Source organism: Aquila chrysaetos, chromosome 2, assembly GCF_900496995.4.
Source record: "Aquila chrysaetos chrysaetos chromosome 2, bAquChr1.4, whole genome shotgun sequence".
NCBI classification, from domain to species: domain Eukaryota; kingdom Metazoa; phylum Chordata; class Aves; order Accipitriformes; family Accipitridae; genus Aquila; species Aquila chrysaetos.
The window spans coordinates 8,016,065-8,034,537 of record NC_044005.1 but is presented as its reverse complement, the minus strand read 5'-3'; the positions used below and the strand labels follow the sequence as shown (position 1 = coordinate 8,034,537).

Sequence of the window (18,473 nt, the reverse complement as noted above, 5' to 3'; positions counted from 1 at the left end):
AGAGCGTGTAATAGCTACTACAACAAAACCAGGACAGGCATATCCTTCGTGAGCAGAAAGGCAGTGTCATTACTCAGAATTGCTCACATTTTGCTCTTCACTGGATTAACAAAACATTCCCACAAGAGACAGAGTGGGGAGTGTGATTCTTCCCCAGTGTTGCCCTACATTTTTCAAGAGATTACTCCAGACAACAAACATAATGGGAGCATGGTAGCAATTGCATATTCATTTGATCAAGTTCTGGAGGTTACTATAGTCTATCCAAGACCCTGCTGTTTTTCACACAAAGAACCTGAGACACAGCAAATGGGTCTATCTCTGTCCTGACAGCAATCAAAGCCTCAAGAAGCATCTGTACATCAAAGGCGGTATAATACTGTGATACTTACCAAGGCCCTCATGAACTCTGGACTTTTCTCTGTAGTGTTTTCTTCTTCCTTGTTGTTCCAGGCATGGGAGCCCACCTCTCTTTTCAAAGCAGAGCTTCTTGTTGATGAATTGGAAGAGAACTGCAGGGAGGATAATGAAGACTCCAGCTGCAGACAAAAACCCAATGGCCTCAGGAGTAACTAGGAACAGAAAGTCAGAAAGAAAACATCAGCGCAAGTAGGAAAAACTGCCCAGAGAAAAATGTGGTTTAACAACATCTGTATCCATGGCTCTGCTTCCCCATCCTCTCCCCAGAAGAAATACCAAGGAAATTCAGCAGAATATGGACTTGCACTAAATGGATGCAACACCCGCGTTGGGCCAGTCTACCAAGGACATCAACAACAAGGTACATTACACACCAAACTTGGTTCCAGTTAAAGTCTTCATTTCTGTCACATGATGAACTCCAACACAGGAAAGACTCTAACTGATTTTAATAAACTTTTGTATCAATGCAGAATTTGACCACCTTCAAGAGAGACACTCTTAATCTATACTGCAACAAGGATCCAGCCAAGAAAGGGCAGTTGGTCATGAACCATTGCTGCACACCTTGCAGCAAATTCTAAGGGGAGGCTGAGGGGAGGATTAGCTTGTACGGCGAAAGGCCCCAACACCTCCTTTGCAATTTGTGTATTTTCTCTAAAACCATCAGATTACACTATAATGGTACTCACTAACTTTATTACATTTACTAAGAAGCAGGTTAATGTATAGCCTATGATCCTCATTTAACTGTTACTTTACCCTTAAGTAAGAAGTATATTACTGTACTACATAATTACCATTCTTTCCTGCAAAAGACCAGCCTCCAGCTCAGGGAATTCAGTTTAGCTCTCTTGGTGTCAGGTTTGGCCACATAATGAGCACAGTGGTTTTGCATCAGCTGATGACCTCGTCCTATACGTCAACATCCCTATGTCAAACTGTAGAGAAACAGTCTTATTTCAATTTGTCACATTCTGCCTGTACCACTGGGTCTGCAACAAACCACAGGCGCCAGCAAAAAGCTTTTAAAGCCATTTCACCTCTCTCACACATATCAAAATGCCAAAACAAGGGACAAACACTACATACATCATCTGATGTGGATGGCAAGGGCACACACATCAAAAACTGTAAGTGCCATCTGCAAAAAAAAAAAATAAAAAATTGGCTTGTTATTCTGGTAATTACTTCACCAGGAAGGGGTGAAGTTCAGTTGTTCAATTCAAGTCAAAGACCCCATAAAAATGAAACATCAGCAGCATCAGTGGCACACCAGGGATGCCTGTGATTGCAAAGCTGCAGCTCACAGATGAGATGAGCAGGAGGAAAGGATGTCAACAGAGCCAGCCCTGCCTGTAAAACATCCCACTGGGAGTTGACAAGATTTGACTCAGCGAAAGACTTAGTCTAGAACAGCTACACTGTCTCTAGTTACAGCCTTGATAGTGCACAGTAGGACTACAATCTAGGGGATTAAAAAACCCTAAATTAATACAAGCCAACGTGCCTCTGTTGGAAACAAAAATCACCAATGCATAGCAGCAGCAGCCCACGTGCAAAATAGACTAGTGTTTGGGACTGAACCCGGAGGAGGTGGCTCTGACCTTGCTCACTCCAGTCTAAAGAAGGAACAGAAATATGCACTGAATTACATACAGCAGCTTAAATGACAAGATCAAGTCCACATTTCTGTTGCTCTCTTCTGCATGGGCACAGTCACTTCTCTGGCGATCACTTCTGTGTCCCCCTTGTGCCACACCATCACTAAGCAGGGTCCATGCAGACAGTGGGTCTCCCTGCGAGCACTGAAATTTGGTGCAACAGCTTCCCTGGATAATTTGGCAGGCTCATACCAGCCCTATCTTCCCCTCACACCTCAAGCCAGGGAGCAGGGCTGGGGATGTGAGAGTGGCTGAGTGATACATCTACTCTGGCTATTTTCAGTTGCTGAAATCATCATTAAGTGGCTGCTGGAGCCAAGTATAAATCAAAGGAGCTGAGTATAAATCAAAGTAGCCATAACCCCAGAATATACATGACAGCCTGGCTGGGTCCCATCACTGACGACTCCTTTTCTTGAGCATAGCATAGGCAGAAAGGAGCATTATGCTTTATTTTACATATAAAAAGCTTGGGATCACCACATCTCAGCACACGGGGGGCTAGGGGTGCGCACGCTCAGAAGCTTACATGCATGCATGTGTGCACGTGTGCATAAGCTCACATGCATGCATGTGTGCACGTGTGCATAAGCTCACATGCATGCGTGTGTGTGCATGAAGTTGGAGCAGGTGTGTAGCAAACTGACAATCATGTTTTGAAGGCTCTATGTGAGTGATTTCATCACAGAGGGTGTGATGTAGAGGGGTGGCAAGGACACCGCTGTTACTATTTATTAAGTCCTTTTATAAAATCTTAGCTCTGAGCCCAAGGAGATGCCAGGTGTTCCCCTTCTCAGACAGGGTACAAGCAAGCCACCGGTATTTTTAAACACAAATTGTCCAACACATGCTCCAATATGCTACACAACACCCAGCTGCAGAAATCCTCAAAGTGCCCCTTTCTCCAACAGACCTGCACAGTACCTTGCAAAATTCCAGAGGAAAAAGGAGACCCTTGACTAGACCCAGCATCCTGAAAGAAAGTTTGGAGACAAATTCTCAGCTGCTATCCACTTGCTCTAAAGGATCTCAGACTGGCACAACAGCATTATTGTCCATCTATTCTTGTTTCCTGGTCAGCTACAGAGGAACAAGAAAGTAGTAGCGCAGTGGCGTAGGACTTGGGACAACCCTTCAGGCTTCCCCTACTCCTTGGGGCAGAGATGTAAAAGGCAACTCCTGTCAGAGCTCACGAAAGGTCCAGCAGCAACTTCTAGGAGGAAGCTTTCAAAGCTGAACACTAACAACTGTGTCCGCACAGAGGCAGAGGTTTTGGGAGCACAGTAAGGAGGGACTGCACAGACCCCTCCCCATACATCCTGAACAGCAAAGACTATCAGCCAGCTACTGAGAATGGCTGAGATCCCTGTTCCACCCATCCCTTCACTGTAGGCACCAAGCAAAGAGGAAAAGTGCCCCAGAAGGACCACCACAGCTCTGGCAGCAACTGACACCTCCTGCACAGATAGCTCCTGCAGCAAACCACAGAGTCCCTCTCCTAAAGAGGGTCTGCCTGACTGCGAGGAGGTGGCTGGGACTTCTGCAGCACAAGGCAAAAGAGCTCGTGCATCCTGTCCTACAGCTTTAAGCAGAAGTTTCCTCTTCTCTCCCCCTCATTACCCATGCCAGATAGGTCTGTGCCACAGCGTCTCTGAGGGAGGGCTGTGATTTTGCACCTGAGCACTGTCTCACATACGTGGGTAGAAACTTTACAGTCCGTGCACCTGGCTCCAGCTGGAAGCTGGTATCCCTCTGCGATGGGAGGCACGCTGGCTCTCTGCTCCTCCATCATCAAGAGCAAAATATGCTGCACCTGCATATGGTCCTGGCCACGTAGCCCAGCTCTCCTCAACCCTCCGCTGAAGCGCTTTCTCTGAAGACTTGAAACTCTAGGCTAAGACTATGCCTGGGAAATTATTGTAAAACTGATTTGGAGTAAAGCTCTGTTCTGGCTTGCGGTGGGATGTCTGGGCCTGGGTGGGGTCGAAGGAGGAAGAGCAGCAGAAATGCACACGTGTCACTTGTGTTACACCATTGCTGGAGTCTCTCAGAGTTTCTCACACAAGTAAAATGCCCAGCCTTACAGCAATAGATGACAGACTGTACCTGAGGGCCAGAAGAAGAGACGTAGTGAGGTATTCAACTGTTGGTTCAACGCCGGGCACCCAAGTCCAGGGAATGAGCTGGCCACCACGTGCTTTGGGACATGAACGGTCCATTCAGCCAGGACTCTCTCCCACCCACCCATTTTTAAGCTAAGAAATTAATGCCGTAGACACCTTTGTGCGATGCCACAGTGGGTCCACACATTCTGTTGCCCCAGGTGAGAGCGCAAGCCAAGAAATGGTGTGTGCGCTCCCGGCAAGTTGAGGGCATGCATAACTGCACACCCTCCTTTGTGTACACTGCTTAAGAACAAACAAGAGGTGCAGTGTGAAGGGCCCCAAGCTAGGAAAGAGGAGATCAGAGATGGAAATGAGATCAACAGAAGACTTCTAACAGAGGACACAGGGAGCACAAGACATTACAATGCTGTTCCTGCTCCAACCTCTCCCTCAAAGCTACCTCCACACTACAAGGTGACTTCAGGGGAGATCCTGTCTGGAAGACCAGGAGGGAAGTACTGGCCACACTGTTACATGCATTGAATCCGGCTGGGTATTTGGCTTGTAGCAGGTTTCACAGCAATTCTGCTAGCAGACTTGGACCCTCTAGACATATCAGGATCAGGAGAATGAATGGAAGAAGTGCCACAATAGATTCACTTAGAGAGTCTGCAATTAACAAAACCTTAATTCATTCAGCTTTGCAAGGGTTAAATTTTGCATAAAATCCTATTCCAGACAATAGCTCTTTAATTCCATTTGATACCAAGCTTCCTACAAAAGGAATGTTTACTGGTACTTTTTAATTACGAAAAAACCCATAAATTGTCTGTTTTACTGTCTGTGCTAATTACATTTCATTATATATTTGGAGTAAGCTATGATTTTCCTGCTGGTTCCCATGACATTTTTCATTATCAACCACTAATTGTCTAGCATGCACACTGCATTGTGAACCAAGTAGGCTGATGTGTGGGCAGAAGTTCTGGAGAAAGCTGCAAGGCAGTAGAAGTGCATGTTATTATTATTACTATTATGATGTATTAGAAAGTTTCCACCTACTTGCATACCTACATATCCTCATCCCTATCAGCAGTGTCACAGCGCAGCAAAGCACAGGAGTCCGTTTGTAACAAGCCTCGTGCTAAGCAAGGCTCAGCAACTACTGAAGGAAAGTTATATGTGGTGAAACGATGACAGCAGCCCCACTGCAAGGACAAATTCCCTGCTGGGTGCAATGGAAACACCAAGAAGGTTTCTCAGTCACTTCCTCTACTCGGTGCCCAAAGCACGTGGGTATCGGGATCTTGTCACTTTGCCCACTCACAAGCTGAGGCCAAGGTTATAAAGGAAAATAGTGCCATATCCAGATTCCTAAAGGAATAGGATAACTAATGGGATCTTTCTGAGAGAGCAAGACAGAAAAAAGGTAAAGGGTTTCCATGAGCCACAGCTAACTCTGTTTCCATTATAGCAAAGACTCTAATGAATCCATATCTATGCGAGCTCAGAAAGTGCCACAAAGGGTAAACCAACGCATTGCATGCAGCATTTCATAAATTCAGAGCAAGGGAAGCTGTAGGCACCGATTCTTCATAGAGCAAACTGCTAGAATAAGGAGCGCATGACCACTGCTCCCCAGGTCATCGTTATCAGTCTCGGACAGGTGGCAATTCTATTCATGTGCACCACACACACAATACACAAACACTTCAGAAATAAATGTGTGTTTTCACAGGATTGCAGCTCTCTCCTGATATCTTTTTCAAAGGAGACAAAGCCCGACCCTTCCTAACAGCACTGTGAGGGAACAGTTGTATAACTCCTCCTCTTCTCCTCAAGGTGATCCACAAATACATTATCAGAAACGCAATCAGACCACATTCAGCGCTGTAGCAGAAGGGTGAAATTCCCACCCAAGGCAGGAGGACTTGCCCTGCATCGAGGCTCAGTTTCACACACTTTATTTTTATGTGCTGATTTACAGATAGCAAGAATGAGGAACTTCTGCAGTCCTTTTATATAAGGAATATGAAGGACTGAAAGGCACTTTTGACCTGACTATACTTCTATTAACTTTGACTGCAAAATCTGACTGATCAAAGGGTGCAAGAACAGGCCCATTCATAGTTGCTGCTGATGTATTTGCAGGTCACCTTTAAAGATTTAAGCTGCCCTCATGGCCTATGACATATGCATGCAATTTCAAAGGTCTCAGAGACAGTACAGCAACTTCATCCCCCTTTCTTCTACAACCCACGTAACCACGGTATCCAAACACCTTGCAGGCTTCAATGCATTTACGCTTCCAGCAACTCTGTGAAGCAGGGAAACGCGAACACAACTGCTCCACAGAAAGGGAGCTACGGCACAGACACAACCCAAAATGGTGGAAGTTAGCCCCAAAAGAACAATCAAGAAAAGTCCTATCCATCTACGCAGACACTTCAGTGTCTAGAAACACCTCACTTTTCACCCCAAGGCTGAGGGTCCCAAATAGAACATCTACAGCACCTTCCTAGAAGTGACACTACAGTGACAGCCACAGGCCTCCAGGCATCTCCTCAGTCTCCCTGGGTCACCTGATAGCCACAGGACTGACACTTCTTCCCCCAAAGCCTGATCCTTCTTAGGGACACAATCCAGTAGAGGTGCCCAACACCTCCTGGCAACATTGAGTTCAAGGGAAGGCACATCAGGCACAACAGGGGACACGTAGGCGGTGACATTAAGCAAGGGCACTCACCTAAGAAATGGGAGGCCTGAGATAAATTACCCCTTAAACCCACATTTTTCTTTTCCCAGCACCATGTCGCAGGTGCACGACTCAAGGTGGGCACCCTCTACCCTTTAGGCTGAGCTTGGCTCACTGTGCAGCCCATTTGGGGGCCAGCAGTAGGGCCAGCACCGTACACCTGATTTTTTCAACCTGCTCACTGAGGCTCAAAAAGGGCAGACCCAGACTTGAGTTCTCAGGACACAGCCTGCACTTCTCTGAGAACCTGCTGTAGATCAACGACCAAGACATAAACATTGGGAGGGCAAACCTCAGAGCATCCAGCAGCTCACCTGTGAAAGCCATAAGCCAGCAACGAGGAGGCCCAAGTTCAGGAAGGCTTTCCCCGAGGCCCAGTTTTCCACCTTACAAAGGCTGCTATATATCTTGCTATATACGACCCTGTAGCAGTACTGTTTTCCCAGAGGCAGAAATCCCACCCTGGTCTTGAGCAATGCTCCTGATGACATTTGCAACCAACCAGATGCGGTTCTGTGAAATATTCTGCCTTCAACAAAAGGCATTTTCCAATTAGAAAAGATGAAGTATTAGTTTTGCTGGATGTGTTTCAAATGACTGTGGAGCACTAGTTCAAGTCAACAGCAAGCACACGGTGTTAGCAAACGATGATGCCTGATGTTCTGCATCCAGAAGAGTCCTGGCTCTCACCCCATTCTTCCATCTGTAAGCACACACACCACAAATATGGATGAAACAAAGGAACAGAAATGTGTCCAAACAGCAGGGGAGCATTCACGCTAATGGAGGTGACTCCAGTAACAACCTAGGCCTCTAAAGGGTGATTCAGAGACTAATTGTCAATCTTAGTAATAATCTTAGAAAAGGCTCCAATTCAGCATGGTATTTAAAATTCATTGAAGTTAACAGGGCCAGGGAGACCAAGAATTTGAGCAGCACAGCACTTGAAATGCCTTTCATGAACTGAAAGCTAGTCCCCTCCATGTCAGGGCTGATAAGGTTTAACGGGAATAGCACAAGGAACCTCATGGTACCCATCCAGGCCTTGGTCCTCCTGTACCACCACCGGTCCCTGCCAGAATTGTTCTCAGCATTGGACCAACAGCTGAGATAATCAAAGTGAAAAGCACAGCCTTCACAACTGTTTGTCTCGGTCCTTCTCCAGACCAGTGGAGAAAAATTAGAACCGGGCAGAAAATTACTTTCCTAGTCCACAATCTATGAGAAATCCTTACACTCAAGTCTTTGCTCTGCCATTTCCTTTCTATCTCAATATTCACCCTAATCTCCAAGCTATGTTCAAATTCTCAGTTTTGCATGCTAGAACTATTTTCCATTGTAAAAACAGCCATCACACAAAGCGGTAAGGGGACTAACTTGGTGGTCAAAGCTTTCACCTAAGACATAGGAAAGCAAGAAAAAGGGTGTAGTGATAACTATCTACACAATCTGGATCAGATCAAATGAGAGAAAGAAGCTAGTCCCTAAAAGCCAACCTCCTGCTGCTTAGGGCTCTTGTGTTAGAGATGAGACCTGTACTCAAACACAAGTCTGAATCAAGCAGGACAGAAACTAGAACTTGCCCCTTCCACGTGTCCTTTGACTGTCTGACCTCCGGAGAACCTACCGCAGTGGCAAGGCACAGCTGGTTTCTCTCCCCATCACCACGTTCTGCTCAGAGAGGAATTCCATCCTGAATAAGGACACAACTTGGGTCTAGGAAAGTTTTTTCAAGGTGACGTATTTATTAGAAAAAGTTATAATTTAAACAGAATTTAATTGTCTGACAAGAGCATGTTTTCTCAGAAGATGCTCAGCCCGCTCTTACTGTAGTAGGTTTGGCTTTGATCACATCCCAGGCTTGTTTTCAGTCACAGTACAACACAGAGTTCATAATCGGATACATTTTGTCATAGCTGACACCACCACTGCCTTACTGGTAGAAAGGGAAGACTAGGGCTGTCAGTCTGCCACCTTTCTTGAACACTGAAGTCACGCTTCTTTTTTTTTTTTCCTTTTCCTTAAAGACAACTTCTTTGTTGCCATGGTATCACTAATGCAGTATTTTGAGACAGGGAAAGAAGATAACCATGCATCATCACAGTGACACATCTATCAACTGCCATCCTCTCAAAAAGGGTAAATAAGTAAGGATGCCAATGTAGACTTTTAAAGGCTTCTCCACCCTTTTTAATTTTTCCATCTCACATACAAATTGCTGTCTACAAAGGTCATGCTTTGGTTTTATGACAGAGGTCAGAATTTGTCTCTCAGTAAGCTATATCTAGGTTTATTTTTTAATTCCTTCTCTTCTCCCCATGCTACATGTCACCGACTGCAGTACACACTCACAAGAGAACAGAAGCACCTGCATGTTCAGAAAATGCCAGCCTGGCTCCCGATGTTAAACCATGTGGTGACTGCTTCATAATTCTTGCTTGTACAATTATTTCTTCCTGAACTAACAAGGTACCTACTGCTGAGCACAACCCACATTTATCTCAACACTAAGAGAAACGAAAAAGGGCACTCTGATAGTGTCTCCCATATACCACCTTCAACTCACCAGGTGTAGTCTTGTTAGCCTTGTATCATGTCTTTCCTACCACTGCCAGAATTACTTTCAAGAAATCTCTACTAACTTAGCAAATCAAGGCCTTGCACTCAGCACAATGCCATTTGTCTCCTTGACCGTGCATATGAGAACACTGTATCAGGTCCCTTCCAAAATTTCAGAGAAAGCTCTGCACACCGCTGGCGCAACCCTGTTATCTCAGTAAAACCAGGGAACAGTCACAGTGAGAGATGCCCATGTCCCAACACACTCCCTGACTTTGAGTCCAGATCAATGAACAGGCAACGACAGACACGATGACTTTCAGCACACCACCACTGCCGCAGTGGCGTTCACAGTGGTGACATGATGAGCTTTCCATCTCCCAGGTGGTGCAAAAGGAGGAATAATGTAATGAAATGAAAACTTATATAAGCTGAATTTATCAAGGCTTCTGCAACAGAGGAGGGAGCAGAGAGCAACAAGCAAAGCAGCGACAGAAGGTCAAACTGGAAGGATCCCTGGTATGGGTCAAGAATTCAACAGTGAGCACAGAGTCCTCTAGCAAACAAAAACAAGTACTTTACATTTGGGAGAGAGAGGAAAGGGGAAGAGAGGGAGGAGAAAGCAGGATCTCAGTTGCTGCTTCTCTCTTATTTGGGGGGATAACAAAGAGTAAGTTGTCTCCATTCAGAACTGAAGTGCTCTCACCTCTTCAGAGAGGAATCTAATTGGGATCTTTATGCTCTTGTGTACTTCTTTTTCTCATCCACAAAACCTTGTTCTTAGTTCCACCAATTTGACCCAAGGCAGAATGACTCACCACAGCAAAAGGCCGGACAGCAGCTTTTTTTTCAAAGACCTAAATAAACCCTACTCCATCAATTGACCAAGGACGATGCAGCAGTAAACCTCTCGCTGAAGGCTGTGCGTTGCCTTGGCAACCTGTCTGATCTCCATTGCTCCAGGGACTGGAAATGTGCTGCCAACAGGAGATTTCAGCTAATCAAACCAAATCTCTTAATACTTAGACGATTTCCCATCTGCAGGGAGCAGGCCATGTGCCCACAGAAAGCAGGGCACCCTCTGAACACAGCCCTGGCTCATCCTTGACGTTTCTTGTAGGCCATGGACATCTGACAGCTACCGAAGGAGATGAGGGGGTGGCAAGAGGCCACAGCGTGCTCGCTATCTGCGTGGCAGCTCCACGCCTGCGCTCAGCACGTGCCTGGCAGGCTGCAGAGAGGACAGGCAGTGAGGAGACCGGCTGCCCGCTGAGAGCTGGCTGTGGGCAGCAGGACCCTCGCAGGGTCCATGCCTCAACCCCTGACCTTTGAAAGAAAAATAAATTTTCCAATATTGGTAACGTACACTCCCTACAGGCCTGGCGCTACATGTTTTGAGCCTTCTCAATCCACTCTGTCCCTTTTTCAGCTCCCATTAAACACATCCAGGTAACATCAATGGCAAAATGCTGACCAAAAAGAAAAAGTGGGACAACCATGCATCTCTTGACCTTCCTAGACCGGGGACTGCTGTCAAACAGAACACCTGCTTTATTCTAAAACTCCTAATTGGCAATACTAAAAGGGCAGCTTTCATGGCAATTTTGCCTTGAAAGCACAACCAGTAACTGATCGGGTTTTTTTTAAAGTAGAAACAAGACCAATCTTTCTACAGCTCCACTAAAGGTTTCTGGCCCCTGCATTTAAGCCCAGCCACAAAGACAAACAATCAGTCTGGCATTTAGCACAACCAAGGGGCCACAAAAAGAGGCATGAACAGCAGACAGGAGAGGAATTTTCTACAGTTGCACTGCTGCTGAGACAAGAAATTCTGTTTGGTGGTGATGAGATTCATGTCCATGAAAAGCCCATCTAACAACCCTCAGCGTTGCATCACCTAAAATGTCCTTGACTATGACCTTTCGAAGCAATTGCCAAAGGGAATCAGGACATTTGAACAGCAGAATTCAACCCTGGCATTCAGGCTCTCATTCCCCTCCTGGGTCATTCTTTACTGCACCTCAGAGGACACTAACTCACCACTCTCTGAACCTAAAAGTCACAGGCCCTACACTGACTTTCATTCCACACACGTTGTTTGCTGCCAGATTAACTCATGGTATTGCCACAATTGGTGCGGGGGACTCCTAGATGTTTTTTGTCCTAGTATGGAGGACATCTGCCCAGGAGATGCTGCCCCACCACCCAGCTCCCTGAGACCTGGGCTAGCTACCAAGCTGACGCTCCAGCTCTTGAGGAACAGGATGGAGGAATTATTGGTATTTAAAAGGGAGCCCTGAAGCGGAAGAAGGCTGCTCATAAAGCAGGGTGTGGTTTCAAAGAAAGAGCATATTGTGGAAGATTTCTAGGCCTCTGGTATTGACCAAGTGACCTACGCCCTGGGAAAATATGTTCTAACAATAACAGAGGCCATTAAAACAAATGCTTCGGGAAAAAAATGCCAGTGGTTTCTAGAGTCATGTGTCTAATAGAGTGAAGAGCATAGCAAGTACTGCCACCTTCTACCATGTCACTGTGACACATTTCTTTATCCACGTTAGTATAACAAACCAGTTAACTTGTTACTAGGGCTGCATGGAGAAGGGCGTGAACTGAAGTCATCACTCAGCTAATCAAGGGCTCTGTGATAAGGGAAAGGCAATGAAGTCCTGCAGGCATAAGGAAGAGGGAACCAGAGCTGGTTTTAATGGCCAGGAGAACAGCTGGCTCCCTGTGTCTGCTTTCCCACCTTACTCTTTCCTGTATCACGCCTTCGTTCTATTCCAGGCACTCCTCAGCCTTGCTTAATCTCAGTTCAGCCAAACTGAATCAAAGATGGACCCTTGGACTTATGCCCCAAATATCTGTTTCTACAGAGCATGGAAAATCAAAAGCGTGGAAGTCAAAAGCAGAGCTGCCACTGATCTAATGGGGAGCAGGAATGATCTCAGAGAAAACAAATGTTGATGATGCAAGACACCCTCTGTAATTCCTTTGTAAAAGCAACACGCAGGGCAGGATCCCAGCACTACAAAACCTGTGAGAAGGGCCCCCTCCAGATGAAAGCGACCACAACAGTGCCTTGTAGGATTCATTTGCATTAACAAGTTTCAAAGCATCTGCCCAGAGTTTCTTTCAAGCAAAGCTATGACATCAGGCTGTCCTCAGGGATAAATGGAGAGCCATGCCACTTCAGAGCCAGAAGAAGAGTGAGAAGGGGGCAGGCAGATAGAGGCGACTGTTAGCCAGAACTGATGCAATGGAGACAGACTAAAATAGGTTCCACGTATTTCAAGGGCTTCTGCAGTTCTGATGCTCCAGTGTAGCCCACGTGAGCAAACATACACACACACATTCTGCAAAACACTTGACATAGAGGACCACAAGAATAAAGTGCAGCATGTTCCCTGGATGTTTTCAGACACACTGAGCCAAGCTATGGAGTCTACTTACTACTTTATTTGGATCTCTTCAGCCGTTTTCTCCCACAGACATCACGCTACATTTAGGTCCTTTTTTTAACCTACATCAGTCACAAATACCCTATCCATGGCTTCCCTTGCACAGTGATCAGATGTGCCCTCTGCTTAACAGGAATGCAAATACTCTGCACTTGTGTTACTCATTATGGATCTAGAACTATGGTCTTACTACTGCTTTACAGTAAAATCTGAAATGACAGCAGGAAACAGCACAGTGTCAAAGCAGAAAACAGAAGAAAAGCCTAACTCCTATTTCATTACTTGTAATTTCCAAAACCTTTGTATTTCAAGAAAAGCAAAGCAGCATGCAAATCCAAAGTAACAAGCATTGGTAACACAGGACTTGCTTTTCAAACTGTAATTGTCACCAAAGTAACAAACTAGGAAAGCTATCTCCTCACCAAAAAATAGCCACAAATCATTCAAAACATGAGACTTACCTAATTCCACTTACATAAAGGAGCAAAACAAGTCAAATCAACAATTAAAGTTCCCAAGAACACTCTTCTCACAAGTAACACGTTTCAAAACTTTCTTCCGGGGACAGGTTGCTAACTCTTCAGGATCTGTGGTGTTCACAGAAGCTGGGAAAATCTGAAGAGAAGCACAGTCCTGAGTTTCAAAACCAGGAGTGGTGCTGGTGCTCTTGCTCTTTTCTCTGCATGTGCTTGTTGATTTAATGTCCCAAGGAAGAAGGAAGGCTGCTGGTTGGTAAACATGTGACAGCCACCAAAGGAATGCTAGCCAGAGAAACAAGATAAAGTAGCCTATGCCGCTTCCAGCGGGTTTTGTTTAAAAACTACTGCCTCACCTGTAGCTTTCGTACTGTTCTCATCTTATGAGTGCTAGGACTTTATTTGAACAATTATCTTGCTGACAAATCTGCCGGAAAAAAAATTGCCATTCATTTATCATTAAATTGTAAGTGATTTTTCTCTCCCGTACAGAGATATAATTTATTACTCAGCTTAAATTCACACTCTGGTCATAAATATTTTGGATCCACTTTAGAAATGTACCTTTTCCATCCTGGATTCCCACAAATTTGCAGTGAAAAATAAAGTCAGGATTACAGTAGGCACTCAGTCTAAAATAAAGTGTTTCCTCTCCAGGGAGCAGCCTACCCCTTGCACTTGCCAGGCCTCAGTCAGTCATTACTTTCCTGAACAGCTCTGCCCACCCTCCGGTCAGGTCCTGCTTGCTGACGGGGTTTGTATACACAGAGGTAAAAACTGTTCTTAGAGCAAAAGGTGTAAGCACAGCACCGATCCTAATGCATACCAGGTCATATACCTACTACACACCCACAAATAGTTGGAGATTACATCTTGGAGACTGTCTCTTATGAAGTCACACTTCATTGCAAAAAAAAAAAAAAAAAAAATGTAGAGAATGGACTTCAACCCCTGAGTTTTCTTTTTTTTTTTTTTTTTTTTTAACCTTAATGTATATTTTAAGGAAGGCTCTGTGATACTTGCTGTGAGATCACATCCTGTTTTCACTATCGACACAACTGCTGCTTTGAATGTGCATTTTGGACATAGATTCGATACCCAGTAGAAGAAGATTTTTCCCCAGCATTCAGGGCAAATCCATCCCCACTATCTCTGCCTGCAAAAGGTCTCTCTGCAGTGAAACTGGAGCTCTTCCCAGCCATTTATTAATTATTGCAAAATTTTTGTTTCCAGCTTCTAGAATATCTGGTGCTCCTCAAAAATGGCATGAAAAGGCTATAAAATAGAATCACACATCTGAACCCAGCTACACACAATGCTCAAAACATGAGAGAGCATGCGGAAGGTGGACAGAAAATGGGGGCAAGGGGGGGAGTACACTCCCCACTCAGCAGGGGCTTGCAGACCTGGCTGCTCACAACCAAGCGGGCTTCTAGCCCCACTGCCTGCAGCAATTTGTAAGTTGGCTCTAATCAGCTATCAGCAGTATCTTGCCTCTCTAAGGTAAACTGCTCCCTGAGGCAATTTTCTGCAGGTGTTCCTAATGCAACTCTTTTTTTCCCCACCAAAAAGGCATTCTCATGATCTTGTTTATAAAAGCTGCTGCCTGGCAGATCCCTGAAGAGTAGTCCAGACTGGCATCTTCAAAATAAAAGCTACTTAGAAAGAGCTCAAGGGAGGGAAAAAAGTCCTTATCGAGCAGACATCAAGGCCCTTGACTTACGTGAGTCTTGCCGCACCGGATTCCCCATGGATTGAGCAACTGAAGAGGGTGTCTGGTTCCTTGGGCTGTGTGATGGCTGCAGGCAGAAGGCACAGGACGGGCAGAGCCCTGGTAAAAGGCCACTGCTGGGGACACGTGCCTTTCAGCAGGGCTCCTTCCAGACTCACAGCCTCTCCCCTGTCTCTGTGAGACCAACATCAGGTATGGCTGAGTGATCATGCTGATCAGCCGTACGAGGTCCCAAAGCAGGAGGCGGCAGCCGTGGCACTGTGCTAAAAATATTCAAGTGTGCAGCAGAGCAACAGGGGAAACAAAAAGTCTAGTTATGTCAGACTAGTCACTGAAGCCAACTGATTGAGCAAGTTTCATCCATTGCCCAGGAGACTTGCCTCATTTGCTAAGCCAGTGGAAAATTTCCCTGCTAATTTAGAAGCAAGCACCAATCCTTTGAAGATTTGCAGAGATGGGCTACCAGGAAGGGGCCAGGGCAGTTCAGCACACAGGTCTGGGGGTGCCTCATTCCCTGTACGTACACTTAGTCCTAATACTGCATGACTGAAAATAAATGTCCGAGTAGCAGCTCCAGAAAGGAGGCAGAAAAATGAGCTGCCAAAGAGAGAGGAAGGTCTCAGGTTGAACACAGCTTACCCAGCACCCAGGAAAACCATCCTCCAACTGTGCCACTGCCACTGAGTTAGTGTTGCACCAGAGAAGTCACTTACTCCAAACTTCTTCCCATTGATTATTCTGCTATTCCCTGACTTTTGAATTCTTCGCAACTTTTACTGTAGCCCCCAACATCTTTTCTGTGGTAATATGACGTTTATTCACTTTTCTTCAAATTTCTCCAGAATTCATCAGGACTGTCATACTTATGAAGGAAAATGGGAGACCATTTAAGTCTTCCACTCTCAATCCCATGCACTCAGCTGCCTTCCTTGCTCTCCCACATTAAGTTCTTACTCTAAACTTTACTCTTGAATCCATAATTTATAAAGTTGCAATGGAAAAAGTAATCCAGAAATAATACCACAATAATGTTCGGAGAATAAACTCTCATCCTTGTCAACTCGACACTGCCCTTTTTCAGGTTTTTTTTTCAGAACCATTGCGCTAAAAGAGCTATAGCACAATCGGCAGAAATTCAAATACATTTTCAGATGTACCCAGTTTTTATTATTATTTGTCAACCACCAGCTAAACTGTAGAAATATTCCCTTTATGTCCCGCTAAATGTCAAGCCGATATTTTTAAAACCTGGACAATATATTTCACATAAACCTTTACACCATTATTTTAAAGATCAAACATCCTTTCACCTGGGAGCCACAGCACAGCCGGTTCCCCCAGCAACGCGACGTGCTTCCAGCTCGGCCGAGCAGCGAGATCCCTTTCAGGCATCCGCCGCTGAACTGGCGCCCGGCCGGCCACGCTCTTCTTCAAAGCTCCACCAAAAGCCCTTTGCCAAGGCGCCTCTGAGTGAACCCCTCATAAATTGATTTCTAATTCTTCTTTTTCAAGGTGCACCAGAGAGGGAGGGAGAGGGTATTTCATCTGAGCTTTTCCATTGATCTGAATTTGCCTTTTTAGTTTAAAGCCATGCAGAGTCCTCGGTGCCTTCGCACACCACGCTCTTCCTCCCCACAGGCAGCGGCTCGCCGCGCTGAGCCGAACCAGGACGAGTGTCGTTCAGACCCCCCCTGCCCTGATGTGGATAATAAGGTATGTCACTCCATAACGAACCTGGAGCAAAGTTAGGCCAGCATGTTCCCTGTAGTCACCTCCCAACCAGGGAATGTCATCTCTCCCTTTAAATAATTAATTAATTTGGCTCACTATGGGCAAAGCCACCGCACAGGGCTACACCTACACTGACCCAGACCTGTTATCAAGAGGTGGGAGAAGGGGAGAGAAGAGGCTTTGCAAAGGCCGAGAGGAAGAGGGACCACAAGGTACCCCAGGACCCCAGTGGGTCCCCGAGAGCCCCATTTGTGCCGCTGGCTGCCCCCGCCGCACCACAGCCCCTCGTCCATCCCCGGGCTCCCACGTCCCCGCACACCTTGCTGGAAAGCAAAGGACTCACAGGGAGCCCGATAGCATGAGCACCCCAGGCCTGGGCGAGACATCAATCCCAGCACAACCCAATGCCGAGAAAAAAATGGCTTTACACTGGCATGGCTGATTTCATTCCTTCACAGAGCAGCAGCCATGGGATACTTTCCACGACACTCTACCAGTATTTAACATAGCAGCAACATGCACCACTGTCATTTTAGTTCCTTTGTGAAACCATTATCACTGAACACAGCATTTGCTAGAGGTAAACTTGGCTGAACAAAGCCATTAACGTGCAGGAAAAGCAGAATAGCAATAAACCTGCCCACAAGCAGCAACGACTCACGCTTTCACTTGTTCACTACATTAAGACTTCCTCAACATTCTCTAGACTTGCAAAAACAAATACATCTCCCACTTCTTGGACTCAAAGTAAAATTACTCTTCCCCCCTCCATCCCAAGCCTTATTCAAAAGAAATATAAAACAAAAGAGAACTGTGCACAACAGAGTCAGGCCTCTGAGTCAAGAACCCCAAAACTAGAAAACGTTATAAAATGGACTTCAGGTCAGTGCACTTCTCACTCCTCTTACCAAGGTATGAATGTATGAGTGAAACATCTCCAGCATGTCTCACTGAACTTGCCCAGCATCTGCCCGGTATGCCACTCCTCTGGCTAACAGAGTACAGCAGCAGAGTATACTGGGAGGAAGATGCCTGTGCTAGGTAAGTGTGAAGTCAGAAATATTTATACAACACATTTCTGCCTAAATCATGTTCACCTGCTGTTTGCCAACAGGTATGTAACAGATGACAAGGTCTTGAACTCAAGAGGAGGAAATTGTCTTAGCAGAACTAGTGTTTCAATTAAACACGCCTGGACTCCACGGCATTTCCTCACAAAAATTTCTGTGAAGTGCAACAGACCAAATGCATGGCCTTGTTTACCTGAAACCACACTTGAAAACTAACTGAAATGAGACTGTAAGCCATTATCTGCAAACAAAAAGGTTAGCTTCACCTATAGTCCAAAATATCAACAAAATCCACATGCCCACTAAGCCTGCAGTAGAGAAATCTGACTTGGTTTGGCAAAGTATGCAAAGAGAGAAATTGTGTCTGTTTAGGTTATTAAGCGTCATGGTTTAACCCCAATCAGCAACTAAGCACCACGCAGCCGCTCACTCAGTCCTCCCCACCCAGTGGGATGGGGGAAAGAATCAGAAGGAAAAAGGTAAAACTCATGGGTTGAGAT

At 45.6% G+C, this 18,473-nt stretch overlaps 1 protein-coding gene across 5 annotated transcripts in view; it reads right to left on the bottom strand.

The window, feature by feature from the left end:
• Positions 1-15,280, bottom strand: part of SYT16 (synaptotagmin 16) — a 75,110-nt gene extending 59,830 nt beyond the window's left edge. For 2 of the 5 annotated variants that reach the window (XM_030002135.1, XM_030002175.1), the window contains exon 1: positions 393-499. Coding sequence is in view for 1 of the 5 variants with exons in the window: in XM_030002184.1 (XP_029858044.1) it covers positions 393-572; positions 15,164-15,191 (208 nt within the window). In the remaining 4 variants the exon portion in view is untranslated. Of the gene's footprint in view, positions 1-392; positions 573-15,163 lie in introns of those variants that run through there. The other 3 variants (XM_030002184.1, XM_030002142.1, XM_030002170.1) reach the window with 3 other exon arrangements.
• Positions 15,281-18,473: the final 3,193 nt, after the last annotated feature.